General features: G+C 31.7%; 1 protein-coding gene across 3 annotated transcripts; it reads right to left on the minus strand.

Moving 5' to 3' along the window:
• Window positions 1–5,007: 5,007 nt before the first annotated feature.
• On the minus strand, window positions 5,008–10,328 carry LOC122597803 (PI-PLC X domain-containing protein At5g67130-like). 3 transcript variants are annotated; one of them, XR_006323461.1, is made up of 11 exons: window positions 10,267–10,328; window positions 10,045–10,140; window positions 9,832–9,945; window positions 9,572–9,709; window positions 8,139–8,237; window positions 7,187–7,490; window positions 6,869–7,092; window positions 6,687–6,773; window positions 6,350–6,570; window positions 6,151–6,253; window positions 5,008–5,121 (listed from the first exon to the last, which is right to left on the minus strand). XR_006323461.1 is itself a non-coding variant. In XM_043770378.1 (10 exons), exons 2-10 carry the CDS (start codon window positions 10,138–10,140, stop codon window positions 6,208–6,210), a joined length of 1,329 nt encoding a protein of 442 aa, XP_043626313.1. In that variant the 5' UTR covers window positions 10,267–10,328; the 3' UTR covers window positions 5,951–6,207. The 3 variants fall into 3 exon arrangements, 2 of the variants coding, with proteins under 2 accessions (XP_043626313.1, XP_043626314.1); XM_043770378.1 differs by lacking the exon at window positions 5,008–5,121 and having other exon boundaries at window positions 5,951–6,253; XM_043770379.1 differs by lacking the exons at window positions 5,008–5,121; window positions 10,045–10,140 and having other exon boundaries at window positions 5,951–6,253; window positions 10,267–10,277.
• Window positions 10,329–12,802: the final 2,474 nt, after the last annotated feature.

The following is a 12,802-nucleotide window of genomic DNA, read 5'->3' on the forward strand; positions in this document are numbered from 1 at the left end:
ATATGCATTTTGACCTTCCTCTATCAACTGTTAACGAAAGTCAGTCATGTGTGGATAGTATATAACCGTGATTTTGGTTCATTAACAAGATTATGTCATTTCTCAAAAGTAAAATATTTTGTGCTTAGATTCTATGAACAAATAATGAAAATAGTTGAAAGTGTAAATATATACGAGCATGGTACCCGCGCAATGCGGCGGCAGTGGTGGGGAAGACGGTCTAGTGGTGTCGGTGATGGTATTATTGGTGGTGGTGACGGTGTCAAGTGGTGTAGGTTGATATAATTATGATAGTGAAATTCTTTATAAATAAGACTTAAAGTGTTAATTATTAAAATAAAGATTTAGATTGTAAGTTAATTTATTAAGGGCAAATTTGGTATTTTATAAGAACTCTTTCTATAGTAGGTATTTATTAAGGGTAATTTAATAATTATATATGTAACTATTGTGTAACTATATTTAAAAATGGGGGTATGATAATTTTTATAAGGGGAAATAATTTATGATATTAACATCATCTTTGTTAGATGATGCTGCTCTCACAAACTCACTTAAATGATTTTCTATACATGTCAAAAATCCCCTCATAATTTTAATGATTTGTGAGAACAACATATCCTTTCCTTTTTATAAATAAAGGAGTATAAATAGAAATGGATTTGAGTATTCTAAATGCTAATGCTGGAAAAGGGGACATACATTTGGTGTACGCAAAAAGTCTTTTGACCACATCCACATTAGCACCCACTATGAATGGCCTACCGATATTGGCATAATAATCCTTATTCCAGCAACTTATTTCATATTTAACTAATTAATCAAGTAATATATTATTATTATTTTCCTCCGAATGAATTGAGCTTAAAGGATGATAATTCTATCTTTGTGACAATAAGTGTTCGGAAAATTTAATATAGCGTTTTCATCAACTTGATTTTGAGAAGATAAAAGTATGATATATACGATTGACATGTGAGTGATTTGTATTATCCTTGATAAGAGCTTTTCCATGAGATTTGTCTAAAATATAGATAAGATAAATGCTGCACCGAATGTCAAAACTAGGTGTTTGATGATGAAATTAAGAGAAGGTAATGGGTATAGACTTCAACCACATACGAATTAGGGTTGTAAGTTGGGTTTATCGGTTCGTGAATTGACTGGTTGAAAATCTTCAATCATAATCGATCTATTAAAAGTTTTAAAAGAGAAATCTCAACACCAACCCACTATCTATTAACCCAGAGTTAATCCACATAACTTGATTATATATAGCTTAATCAAGTTGATGTTTGTGTTTCAAAATTATATGTGATAAATAAATAAATGCCAAAGACTATAAGCTTAAAGTTTGTGTTGAAAATAACAAAGTCAAATACTATGTGGTAAAAAATAAAGAAGATAAAAAGTTACTGTAGCTAAAGAGTTGATTTTAAGTCAAATAATTAAAAGTCAAGTTGTTGGGTTCTTTTTATCAAATATTATAGATTTAAAAATAGAATAACAGACAAATACTTGTGCTTATAAAATTGTATTAAAATAGCAATAATATAGTAATATTGTACATGATAACTTAAATATCATAATTGTGCGTAAGTTATATTACAACTAAAGTACATTTAGCATTCATTAAAACTTTTTTTTAGGTCTAAAACTCCATTCTAATAAATCTAGATGTTCTCTGTATTTTTTAGATTTTTTTTATATTTTGATTATCTTATTAAATAGATAATTATATTTTATATAATTATAATTATAAACATTGTCAAACTCTCCTTTTTCTTATATATCTACGTTATATCATATTAGGAAACATCTTTTACATAAACAAAAGTAATATCAAAAGAAATCTCCATAATATATCTATGATATAACTAAAAAGAACTAATCCCTCTTTTTAGGCCTAACTCTCATTCTTAATCAATCTAGTTCTCTCCTTTTAATCTAGATTTTTTTTTTCCTATTTGCTTATTAAATTAATAATTATATTTAAAATTTATCATAAATCTTTTACTATCAAAACTAAACTTTTTAAATTTAAAAGATATATATTATCTTTAAGATTCTCACAAGAAGTTATTATATATACAACCCAAATAATTTTTATTAATCATTTTCTATCATTTCTCCCTTTTCTAGCTTTAAAAGTAATCATGGTCATATAGTTTGTCAACAAAAGAAATATACATTTTTTTTATATCACTTTCATTTAAATTTTGGTATTTTGTTCATGTTTATTAATTATATGTTATTGAATTGTTATGTTATTGTCATTTCTCAACTTTTTTAATTTATTTTGTTGTCAATTGTAGGTTGATCATGACTTATTCTACAAAAGGTTTAATTTTTTTTAAATTTATTTTGCCCGTTATTTACATCTTTCGTTTTTAAATTTAAAATATGATATCTATTTTGTTATTTTTTATTAGACAAAAAGAAGACAACATTTGTTCATCTTCAAGATTTGAACTTAACACATATTTAACACATGTTATCATTTTGATTACCTTTAATATATATATATATATATATATATATATTATAACAGTAGGAATCCGAACAATTGTAGAGCCTGTAAAAATCAAACCTATTTTATAAAATTGCCACATAAGATTATAACCTATGTGGCATTTCCATGTTTTTTTTAATACAATATTTATCTTATAACCTCTATTTAAACATTATAAAATAACAATAATATAATATAATTCATAGATTTATTCATATCCGTATAAATAAAAAATAATCTATTTTGGCAAAAATCTTTCAAATCCCACAAACTCTTATTAATTATTGACAAAATTACTTCTCGATATTTTTTTTTGGTAGATATCATATGGGTAGATCTCTACTTCATAAATATAATCAAATATCAACATATCATATCATACCTAGCTACCAGATAACAAAAAGAAAAAGAAAAGGAGACACGAGAAGATGTTATTTAATTTAATATTTAATACGAGAAGCCAAACAGGGCAGCAAGCAAAAGAAAATAGTTAACAGCCTTTGTGCTTAATGTAAGAGTGAATTTAATATTACGTTAGAGTTTGTAAAATTTATAGAAGATTTTATTTAATTTAATATTTAATACAAGTATCATACTAGAGGCCTAGAGCTTGCAAAATATGTTTACATAGTTGAGTTTGTTGCAAACAGACAAAATAGTTTTTAATTATTAGGCATATTTACTATCAAAACCCATTTTTAAATAAAAACAAGCACCATTTTATTTAGTTAATAAAATCACAACTGCAATAGAGTTATTTCTTAATATTATATATTCTTTTAAGTAACGTATGTTTAGTTAACATGATACGGCCTTATCCAAAGGGTTTTAATATTGTGAAAAACTTGTTACAAGCTGATAAATTATCATCAAGAACTACAAGTCTACAATCCAAACGTATTAATACATGATGTCACCACTTAAAATTTAGATGAATTTTTATCAGTGTATATAAAGTTAAAAAAACAAATTATTAATAACCGTTGACGTACACATTCTAAACCTTTAGCCAACTTAATTAAACTATATTTTTTAACAGCCGCACATCATGCGGGTAGAAGACCTAGTATATATATATATATATTGAGGTTACACGTTTATTGGACGGAGTTGAATACTAGTATATATATTTATTTAAAAAAAAATTCAGTCAAAAAGTATTCAAGTTTACGGGTGGACTGTGGACTAAACAATCAAAACGCCAATCTGGACCCCACTGATTTTTTGTAGTTAGGTTGTAAAGCTTCTCGAGATTCTTCTCTCTTTGGTTAAAAGTACTTATCAATTACCATATTTATAGAACAGGGCGTCAATTCTCGCTCAAGACTTTCGAAACATTTCTCGCATTAGCTCAATCCGTTTTCACAATTTAAGTTTTAAATATCAGTATACTGTTTGTTATTTCTTTTTGAGTTATTTTTTGGTATTAAAATGATATACATTGTCTCTCAAGTATCATAGCACCATAGATTACAAAACTAGTTAAACTCATCTTTTCATATATATATATATACTAGCTTAAAGACCCGGGTGATTACCCGGGTAATATTATGATAACTGCTTATAGTTATATCATTTGTGATGTATGTATTAAATGTGTAAAATACGACAACACAACTTATACATTTATAATAACATACTTAAAGGTTTATTGCATAGAGACAAAAATAAAATTCTAAATGTCAAAATATAACATGATACTATATTAAATCAAATTAAAATATGATCAAACAACTAAAAAAAATATAAGATATTCCGACGTATAAAGGTATCCAAATCCAATTTGAAAAGTATCAATTTATTCTTGTCATTGAATCGTGTCTTTTCCTTCAAATTGGCTCAATTTCCTAAATGACAACATCACCCGCAGAAATCGGTTTTTTTTTGCTGATTTTGCAGGATCTTGGATACGCTTATAGACACATATAAAAGCTATATCCTCACAAATAACGGAAACTCATGACTGGTTTTGTAATTGAAATAATTGAGAAATGTTGCCGGAATAGTCTATCATCTAGATGATAAACAAAGTTAGTATAATTTTTTTATATATTGTAATTAATTTAATGTCGTCATTGTATACTATACAAACCAATTTTTTGTATTCATGATAACATAGTAGCTAAGTAAACACTCGATACTTTTTTTCATGGGTTGCTAGGGGTTGCCTGAGAAAAAAAGTGAGAGTGGAGTTGCCTCAATGGTGAGATAGGATAATAATTGAATATTATTAATTTTATTTTTTTAATATCAAATGAGAGTGGAGTTGCCTGAATGCTAGGGGCTGATACCTTTTTTATGAAAAGACGCGCCGGTCAAACACAATTGAAGCAACCCGAATGAATCGCTTGGGGGCGGGGGGTTGCCGGGGGATGGTGTAACAGGCAAACCAGCCGGCAAATTGGAGTGGATCACCCAAAGTCCCGCCCCACTTCTCTTAGCCTTATTTGATACTTCATGATAGAAGATGGTGTGTTTCATTCATTGAACATTGCCTTGGCTAACATAACTGTTGAAAACCTCATCATCAACTAATCAATAATTCTCAGAAACATTTAGAGCATTTACTACCGAAGTATATATGTGAATCAAGTCGCGTATTGAGAGACCTGTCAATAGATTGGATGTGTAGTCTCGTTAAAATATGCATGAAATTAGTCATCTTTTTCGTACTATATATTTACTTATACTAAATAAACGAAATATACAAACAATCTATATTTTCGTAAATAATTATGTAACAACATACAGGAAGATAAATTTAGTTTTGTGTTGTTGTCAATGATTTGAATTAAGAATTTGACGGGCATGATTGTTGTCATTCGATATGTCAATGAGATATACAGTAAAATAAATTTGTTTCTATATGTTAAAAAATATATTATAAAGATTAATTATAATGTAGATAAAATAAAACCTAGATAGCCGAATTACTACTTCACTTGTCACATAAATGCAAAATAGTATAAATGAACATCAAGAAATCGAACATCAATCTCGATATAGCCAGGGAGTTGAAACATTCAACACTTCAATTTTAAGATAAATATTGAGAGATTTCATACGTCACAAAAAGATTTGTTTTAATCAAATTTATTAATTAAAGGGTCAAGAGGTGTGCCAAATAAGATTTTTTTAGCTAAATTTTAGGATTGGACTTCAACTTTATATATAGAAAAGATATATATATATATATATATATATCAATTCCTTTTTAGTGCCTGGGTAATTTGCCAAAAGTGACCGAAACACTACCTTAAAACGCCCTATGTACTGTGCAGATTTTAAATATCACATGATTATCACCCTCTGTTGAAAATTACTGTATAAATTATTGGGATCATCCCCCTTTTTAACAAGGAAGCTTAGAACTTTGGGTTCCACGATTCCTACTATTTCTAAAAATATCCAAGGAAGTGAGTTTGGCCACACCCTATCTTAATGCATTTATTCGAGATGTATTCATATGAGCTATATATGATGTATTGATACAAAACCAACAATAAGTAGAAAGCACGAAGCATCCCAGTTTCCTAAAGAATCACAATTGCATCGTATATGTGTGACTACCAGTTCTCTTGATACAGATAACACCTACTTTTGAGCTCGAATTTAGAGCGAGTTTAGAAGTGCACTACCTGACTTCTCTCTTGCATAACACTTCTCAACTGACTTCATAATCACAGCTAAGCTGCCTACTGTGAGGATCTAGTCCTTGCTTCATGCTCACCAGCTAATTCGCTACAAGATATCAAAACATTCAGAAAAACCAAAGCCAGTATTATAATGAGAATTAAGGAAGGTTTGCTAATTGGAATATCTAAAGTTCTAAACTACCTTATAGAGAAAAAAAAGACGGAAGCACCCATGAAAATTATCCCCAATGCGAACAAATCTAACTGAAGATGCTGACCACTTGAATTTGCAAAGCTACTCCCAAATCCTCCTCCAGTTCTTGTTGCTGATGCAGTTAATGGTGCAGCTGTTGATGCTACTATATTTGGTGCTTCAGCAGGACTAGCCTCTAGTGCAGTACAGTCTCCAAATGCCATCTTTGGCTGTACAATAATCAAGTTATAAAAGTCAAATCATACTGTTGATGTGTTAGCTTCATTTATGCTAATGAAAACAGAATTGAGATTTTACTGATTAGCGTTACATATATGATGCATACCCTGCATGAGTCAATGCTGTCACAACCACAAACTAGTTGCCCATTAGCAAAATCTATAGCAGCCGGTGCACCTCCACCGTCACTCCTCTACGAAATTCCATAAACGTGACAGTTTAGTATCTTAATCATTTCATGCTTAGGCTAAAGACTAGTTTAGATTTATAAAAGGACTTGGGAAATACCTTGTAAAAATCAACAGCAATGAAATTAGGCCATCGATCACCGTTTGCTTCATGGCAAGTGTTCATCATGTCTATTAATGGGGCTGAATTGTGGTTGCAAGATTCGATAAAATCTGGGGTGTCTGGAAAGTGATTCAACAAAACCAGTGATCTTGATGTGGTGTTCATAGGCTCTGACTCAGCACGGTTGGGGCAAGAACCATTTTTCATCCCTTCACTTCCATCTGCAATTTTCAGAGACCATCAAGAAATATGTGAGTATGTGACTATGAGATTTCACAAAAAAACTATACCAAAGTAGATCACAATGAAACTCACATTGACTTCCAACCACGTATCTCCATACATATGCAATACCTTCAGAAGCCTCTTTAGAAGATTTAGAGGTGAATACTACCAACCGCTGGTTCTCATGGATCATAGAGTCAACAGTGGGCCAATCACTACCATTATTTGGCATTCGAGATACTGGAAACCAAAACTTGCCCAGGCCAGAAGCTTTAAAGATCTTGGTTAAACCGCTTTGAGAGGTAACATAGTCTTGAATGATTATGGTGATGATTTCTGTAGGTTTTTCTTCTAGAAACGCTTGAACCTCTTTCAGAACATTTATAGCAGGTTGCTGATGAAATTCAAATAATATTTTGAGAATTTCAGATCCCACAAGTTATTTACGTCAGGTTAATCAGTAATACTTAACAGCCTTTCTTTATAGAAAATACACATCATTAACATGGACAAAGAGATTGGTCACATATATTCACTTTTTGTGGTTCATAATTGTATAACACCTAATACATCAGCAGCAACTAGACTCAACATGTCATATGCAATGCACAAAGCTCAAAAGCAGAATCACTCTCCCAACCTATCTACGACATCAAAGCCACCTCTCCTACAGTCCTAAACTGGTACCCTATGCGAATCATACATGTACAGATATTCTAATGATGCAAGCTTTATCAAAAAAGGGAAATCCCTAATTCTCTCTCAATGTTCATTATATTTAAAGTGATTAAAGTTTCAGAATCACCGATATCCCGTATTTGACCTTCAAAGACTGGTTATGAGGAACAATCTAAAAAGCCAGAGTGCACTCATTCAGTCAAGAACAGAGAACTTTTTCACTTTTAATAGTGTTAGTATAACCATATAATGTTGTAAAAACCACAAATCAAGTACAAGTCTCTCAAAATCTGAAATGGCTTGAATGAACTAAAGTAATGATCTATTTAACAAACTTCAGTTTAACAAACTAAGAAATACTTACAAATGCTGTATAGTTGTAGCACTTTCCATGAAAGGCGTGACATAACCAGATATCGTTCTCAAAGTCATACATATCGAGCATCAGACCTCTCACACCATTCTGCAGAAACAGTAAACACAGATCCGTTTTTAGAAACAATTCTTAACCCCTCAATCCATTATGTTTTCATGACATGATTAACTTATAAAGACAATATCCAATTCTGGTTGCAGCAAACACTTTCCCATCAAGTTGACAGCATATCAACACCGATCGGTTTGCCTAGTGGATAAGGCTTTCTGCATTCGTTCATAAATCATAAGGACTTCAACTTTGAAACATATAAGTTATGTCAATTTTGATTTTTACGGATCACAGCCACAGATTGGAGGGGAAAGTTGCATGGTACTAGGTACTAGTTTGGTCCTATGAGCAAGATACCATGGTCATTCAAGAATTAAAAAGGATATGTTGACAGCATTTTGATGACTCACAGATCTTATTATTGGAAGAGTTTATAAAACACAACATAGTTAAAAAACCTTCTATACCGAAACTATAGTAACAGAATCCATTGACCCAATGACATCTCATATATAAATTTAATTCCCAAACTTGAGGACTTGAGGTAATTATGGATTTAAGTCATAAAAGAATGTGTCGTCTATAAGTAATTACAAGCAACTATAGTTTTTGACCATTCTCGATAGAAGCCTTAAAAGTAGGTCCACAAGATTAATAACTATGTTTCGACTATTCTTCATTCCTTAGAAAGCAAAATTTATTTCTACTCTCCAGCTACCATCATACTGCAATTCAGTTACCAATTACATATTATTCAACCTAAAGTTAACCACAAATAAAGGATTCACTGACAACATATTGACCTTTATATTCTCTGCTTAACAGAATGCTATTTTGAAAACGCAACAGACAAATTCTGCACAATGCTCAAGTGATCACACCTGTTAAGAGGTCAAACAACCAATTGCTAATTTTTCAAAACAGCATGGCCACATTTTCCTAGATTAAGTTTCTACAAAAAAGAAAAATCTACAAAATAACACCAACATCTAACTACAGTACTACCAATCTACCATATTCAACATGATAAATGCTATATTTACCACATTTTTTGGTCAGTAAGTACTAATTTAAATCCAGTGACAGTAAATAATTCTTGATTGACCTATACGCTTTCAGACACTCATGCCCGCAATCTCTCTTTTCAGTTTCCACCAAAATAAAACTACACATTTGCACCAGTTTCTAAGTACAATTTCACCGTAATCGACATTATAAACGCTATAGTTAGTTCATTTTAGGACATAATGAGTATCAAATTCCAGAATCATCCAAACAGCATCAAATTTAACACCGCAGCTACACATTTTAGAATAGATACACATATATACAATAACAGGACACGGAGAGAAGAAAATTGAAAAGCATACATTGAGTTGAGCAGTAACAGAATCCTGCTGGTTCATCGGTGCAAGTAGAACCGATCCTGTATCCGATTTATGTCCCATTCTAGCATATGAATTATGAGTCATCAACCACGAATACCGATTAAACGGCAATCCTCTCACCTAGAAACAAACAAACGCCGTCGTTTCCTCACATGAACAACAAAATTTATCTATATCTGTTATATACAACATATATACATATACATATATGTATAGATGTAGAATTATAGATATATATACACCTTACGAATTGGACTATGAGGCTGAATACGAATACATCGACTAACATTAGCGCTGCAAGTTCCGCAAAGTGATCCGGAACCACAGGTCGTATCGTTAACGCAACTCTGTATTTCCTGTAAAGTTGAAAATTAAAATTAACATCAAATGCGATTAAATTAGCGATAAAAATCGGTTTCGGTAACTAATAGGAACAGATAAAACGACGTCGTTACAGGATAATTGAAGACGATGGCTGAAGAAGATGAGATGAACAGAAATGTAGCGGTTAAGAGAATTGCGATGAACATGTTTGATGCAAAATTGAACATCTGAATTTCATTCAAGTGCGTGTTATAGTTCGTTGAAGATGAAAACGATCGAATATAAATGTGTATGTATATGTGTTTGCATACATTTATAGATAGGGGGAGAGAAGTAGATCCAGAGACTTTTACCTCTATTGATGGTTGAGAGAAAGGAAAGAGAGAGAGAGAGAGAGAGAGTGCGTGTGTGTGTGAAAGCCAGAGAGGGGGAGGGAGATAGATACAGAAGTGTGTGTGTATATATATGTGCTCGTATATCTTTTTCTCGAATGAGTTTGTTTGAATAGCAAGGGGGGAAAGAATGTGTGAGGCGTTTAAAGGCACGCGCCTGGCAGAACAACCTTTTCGCTACTTAATTAGTTAATAGTAATTTTATTTTGACATTTACGAGCATAATATCCGTTCAATGTAGCGATTGTGTTAGAAAAATTGGTCTAGTGGGGTCGGTGATGGTAATATTGGTGGCGGTGACGGTGTCAAGGTGGGGTTGTGAAAATTTTTTAGAAGATAAGGACTTAAAGTATTAATTATTAAAATAATGGTTTAGATTGTAAATTAATTTATTAAGGCAAATTTGGTATTTTATAAAAACTCTTTTCATAGTGGGGGTTTATTGAACGTAATTTAGTAATTTCGTATATAACTATTTGTAAAAATAAGAGGTATGATAATTTTTATAAAGATGTATAAATTGATGATTGGTAATTTTAATTGTGAATGAGGCTAAATGAATTAGAATGTTCTCATTTGTTCATCTTTTATGTGTTTTATCTATATTTATACTTCCTATATATATAACTCAAATCACATCTCCAAACTTCTAAAAGAATTCCTCGCTTATATTCATTAAATTAAATTTAATCATTCTCACTTAATATACCTATAATTGTAACACCCGTGACGAAAACTTTGGAGTCAAAATAAAAATTTTAATTCAAAAATGCGACCTCGTAAATTTCAATCCCACGAAAACTTCAATAACAGTGTCTTTATGTTCTCAACATCATCACAAACATCTATTTTGGTCAGATTTGAAGTAAGAATCAAAACCACTTTTATGCTCTTCTTTTTGTATTTTTCGGTTTTTCCTTTAATACACATGCTACACCCACCAAGTATTAAATATTTTACGTCCAAAACGTTTAGAAACATATACTACAACTTTTGTCAAAGTTTCGTGGGATTTCATTAGCAAAATCTTGAAAATTTAAGGATTTTTGTACTGTAAACTTTGTTCAAATGGCCGGGTCTTTGAGATTTAAGTCCATTTACCATCGACACTAAACTGAACCACATCTAATGTCGCACATACAGTGTGGGCTCATCACATTACGATTATAGAAGGTGATAAGAGAAAACGTTTAACTTGAAAGCTTAACTTAGGACACTACATACTCTTGCTTTCATGGAAAAAGTGTTATTTAGACTCATCAACTAAAGGTTTGTTAAAGTAGTACAGCATAACCAGGTTTGGAGATGTAGTTGATTTTAGTATGTTGTTACCTTTAATTTGTTTTCCGTTTTCTACTTAAGATGATTTGTCAAAAAGAAAGTAGAAAATATGACTATGTTTGCAGTTTACAACTTCCCTTGTGCGTACAACGTACAAGTAAAATTACAGAATGGTTCGTGTGCTGATCAATGAATGATATTAATATTGTTTCCTCCTCAGGTCTTGCCTTTGAGCCTTTTGACGTTTTATGTTGCGTTTTGAACATGATACAAACGACTGGTTCCATCGATCATGATTATGATGACCTTGGGTATCCTAATACTGGTGGTGGTGGAAGACTGTCCTCTGATCTTCTACTCTTTCGGCACCTGGACCATAGGAAGAACAGATTTTCAAAGACATGGTTCAACTGTTCATTTTAATTTGGATAATATTTTAAAGTTGAATTGGGAGATCCTATGAAATGGGCCAGATTCAACTGTTCGTCACAGTATTAACATAAATATGATGAGAAATGTGAGAATCATCTGAACTCCCAACGAGCTGCAGGAGAATCATCAACAACATTACCAGATACTTGGGGCTATATTGTACAGTTCTTGACCATTTTAATCAATCTCAAGTGAAACAACAGTTTATGGAGGGTGATAGGTAGACTAATTATGGCTGCGGGGGTATATTTGGCGTAGAGGGAAAGGAATATGAGATTGTTGAAGAATGTGGACAACTAGATAGGTCACTGGTCACAGATCTTCACTTATAAGCTTCCTAATTGTATACCACCTAACATGTCATATGCAATGCCTAGCGGAAAAGACTTGCTACATCGGTTCATAAGGTCTTCAACTTGAATCATGATATATGTGATGCCAATTTCAATTTTTTAGGGGTTACAACTATTGCTTGGGGGAGCAAGTTGCACTAGATCAGTCAAATGAGTGACATACCAATGTACCATGGTTATTCATGAAAACAAAAATAAGTTGAAAACATTTTGACGGCCACATGTTAATGTTTACATTCTCTTCCTAATCGAAGGCTATTTTAAAAACACAGCAAACAAAACCTCTACAATGCTCAACTGACTACTTGTTAAGATGCCAAACCATATCACAAGGATTTAACATGGAACAGATGAGGAATGTGATACTTTCCGCAGGCAGGGGATAGAAGAAACTTGCTAAATTACTTAATAAAATGCTCAATGAATGCTTT

The sequence above is a fragment of the Erigeron canadensis genome, chromosome 4 (assembly GCF_010389155.1).
Source record: "Erigeron canadensis isolate Cc75 chromosome 4, C_canadensis_v1, whole genome shotgun sequence".
NCBI lineage: Eukaryota > Viridiplantae > Streptophyta > Magnoliopsida > Asterales > Asteraceae > Erigeron > Erigeron canadensis.

Coding starts and splice junctions, on each gene's coding strand:
- LOC122597803 (XM_043770378.1), bottom strand. CDS start 10,140: ATGTTCAATTTTGCATCAAACATGTTCATCGCAATTCTCTTAACCGCT. Junction 9,710..9,831: donor CTCATAGTCCAATTCGTAAG/GTGTATATATAT, acceptor GTTTGTTTCTAG/GTGAGAGGATTGCCGTTTAA. Junction 6,254..6,349: donor GTCTTTTTTTTCTCTATAAG/GTAGTTTAGAAC, acceptor GATATCTTGTAG/CGAATTAGCTGGTGAGCATG.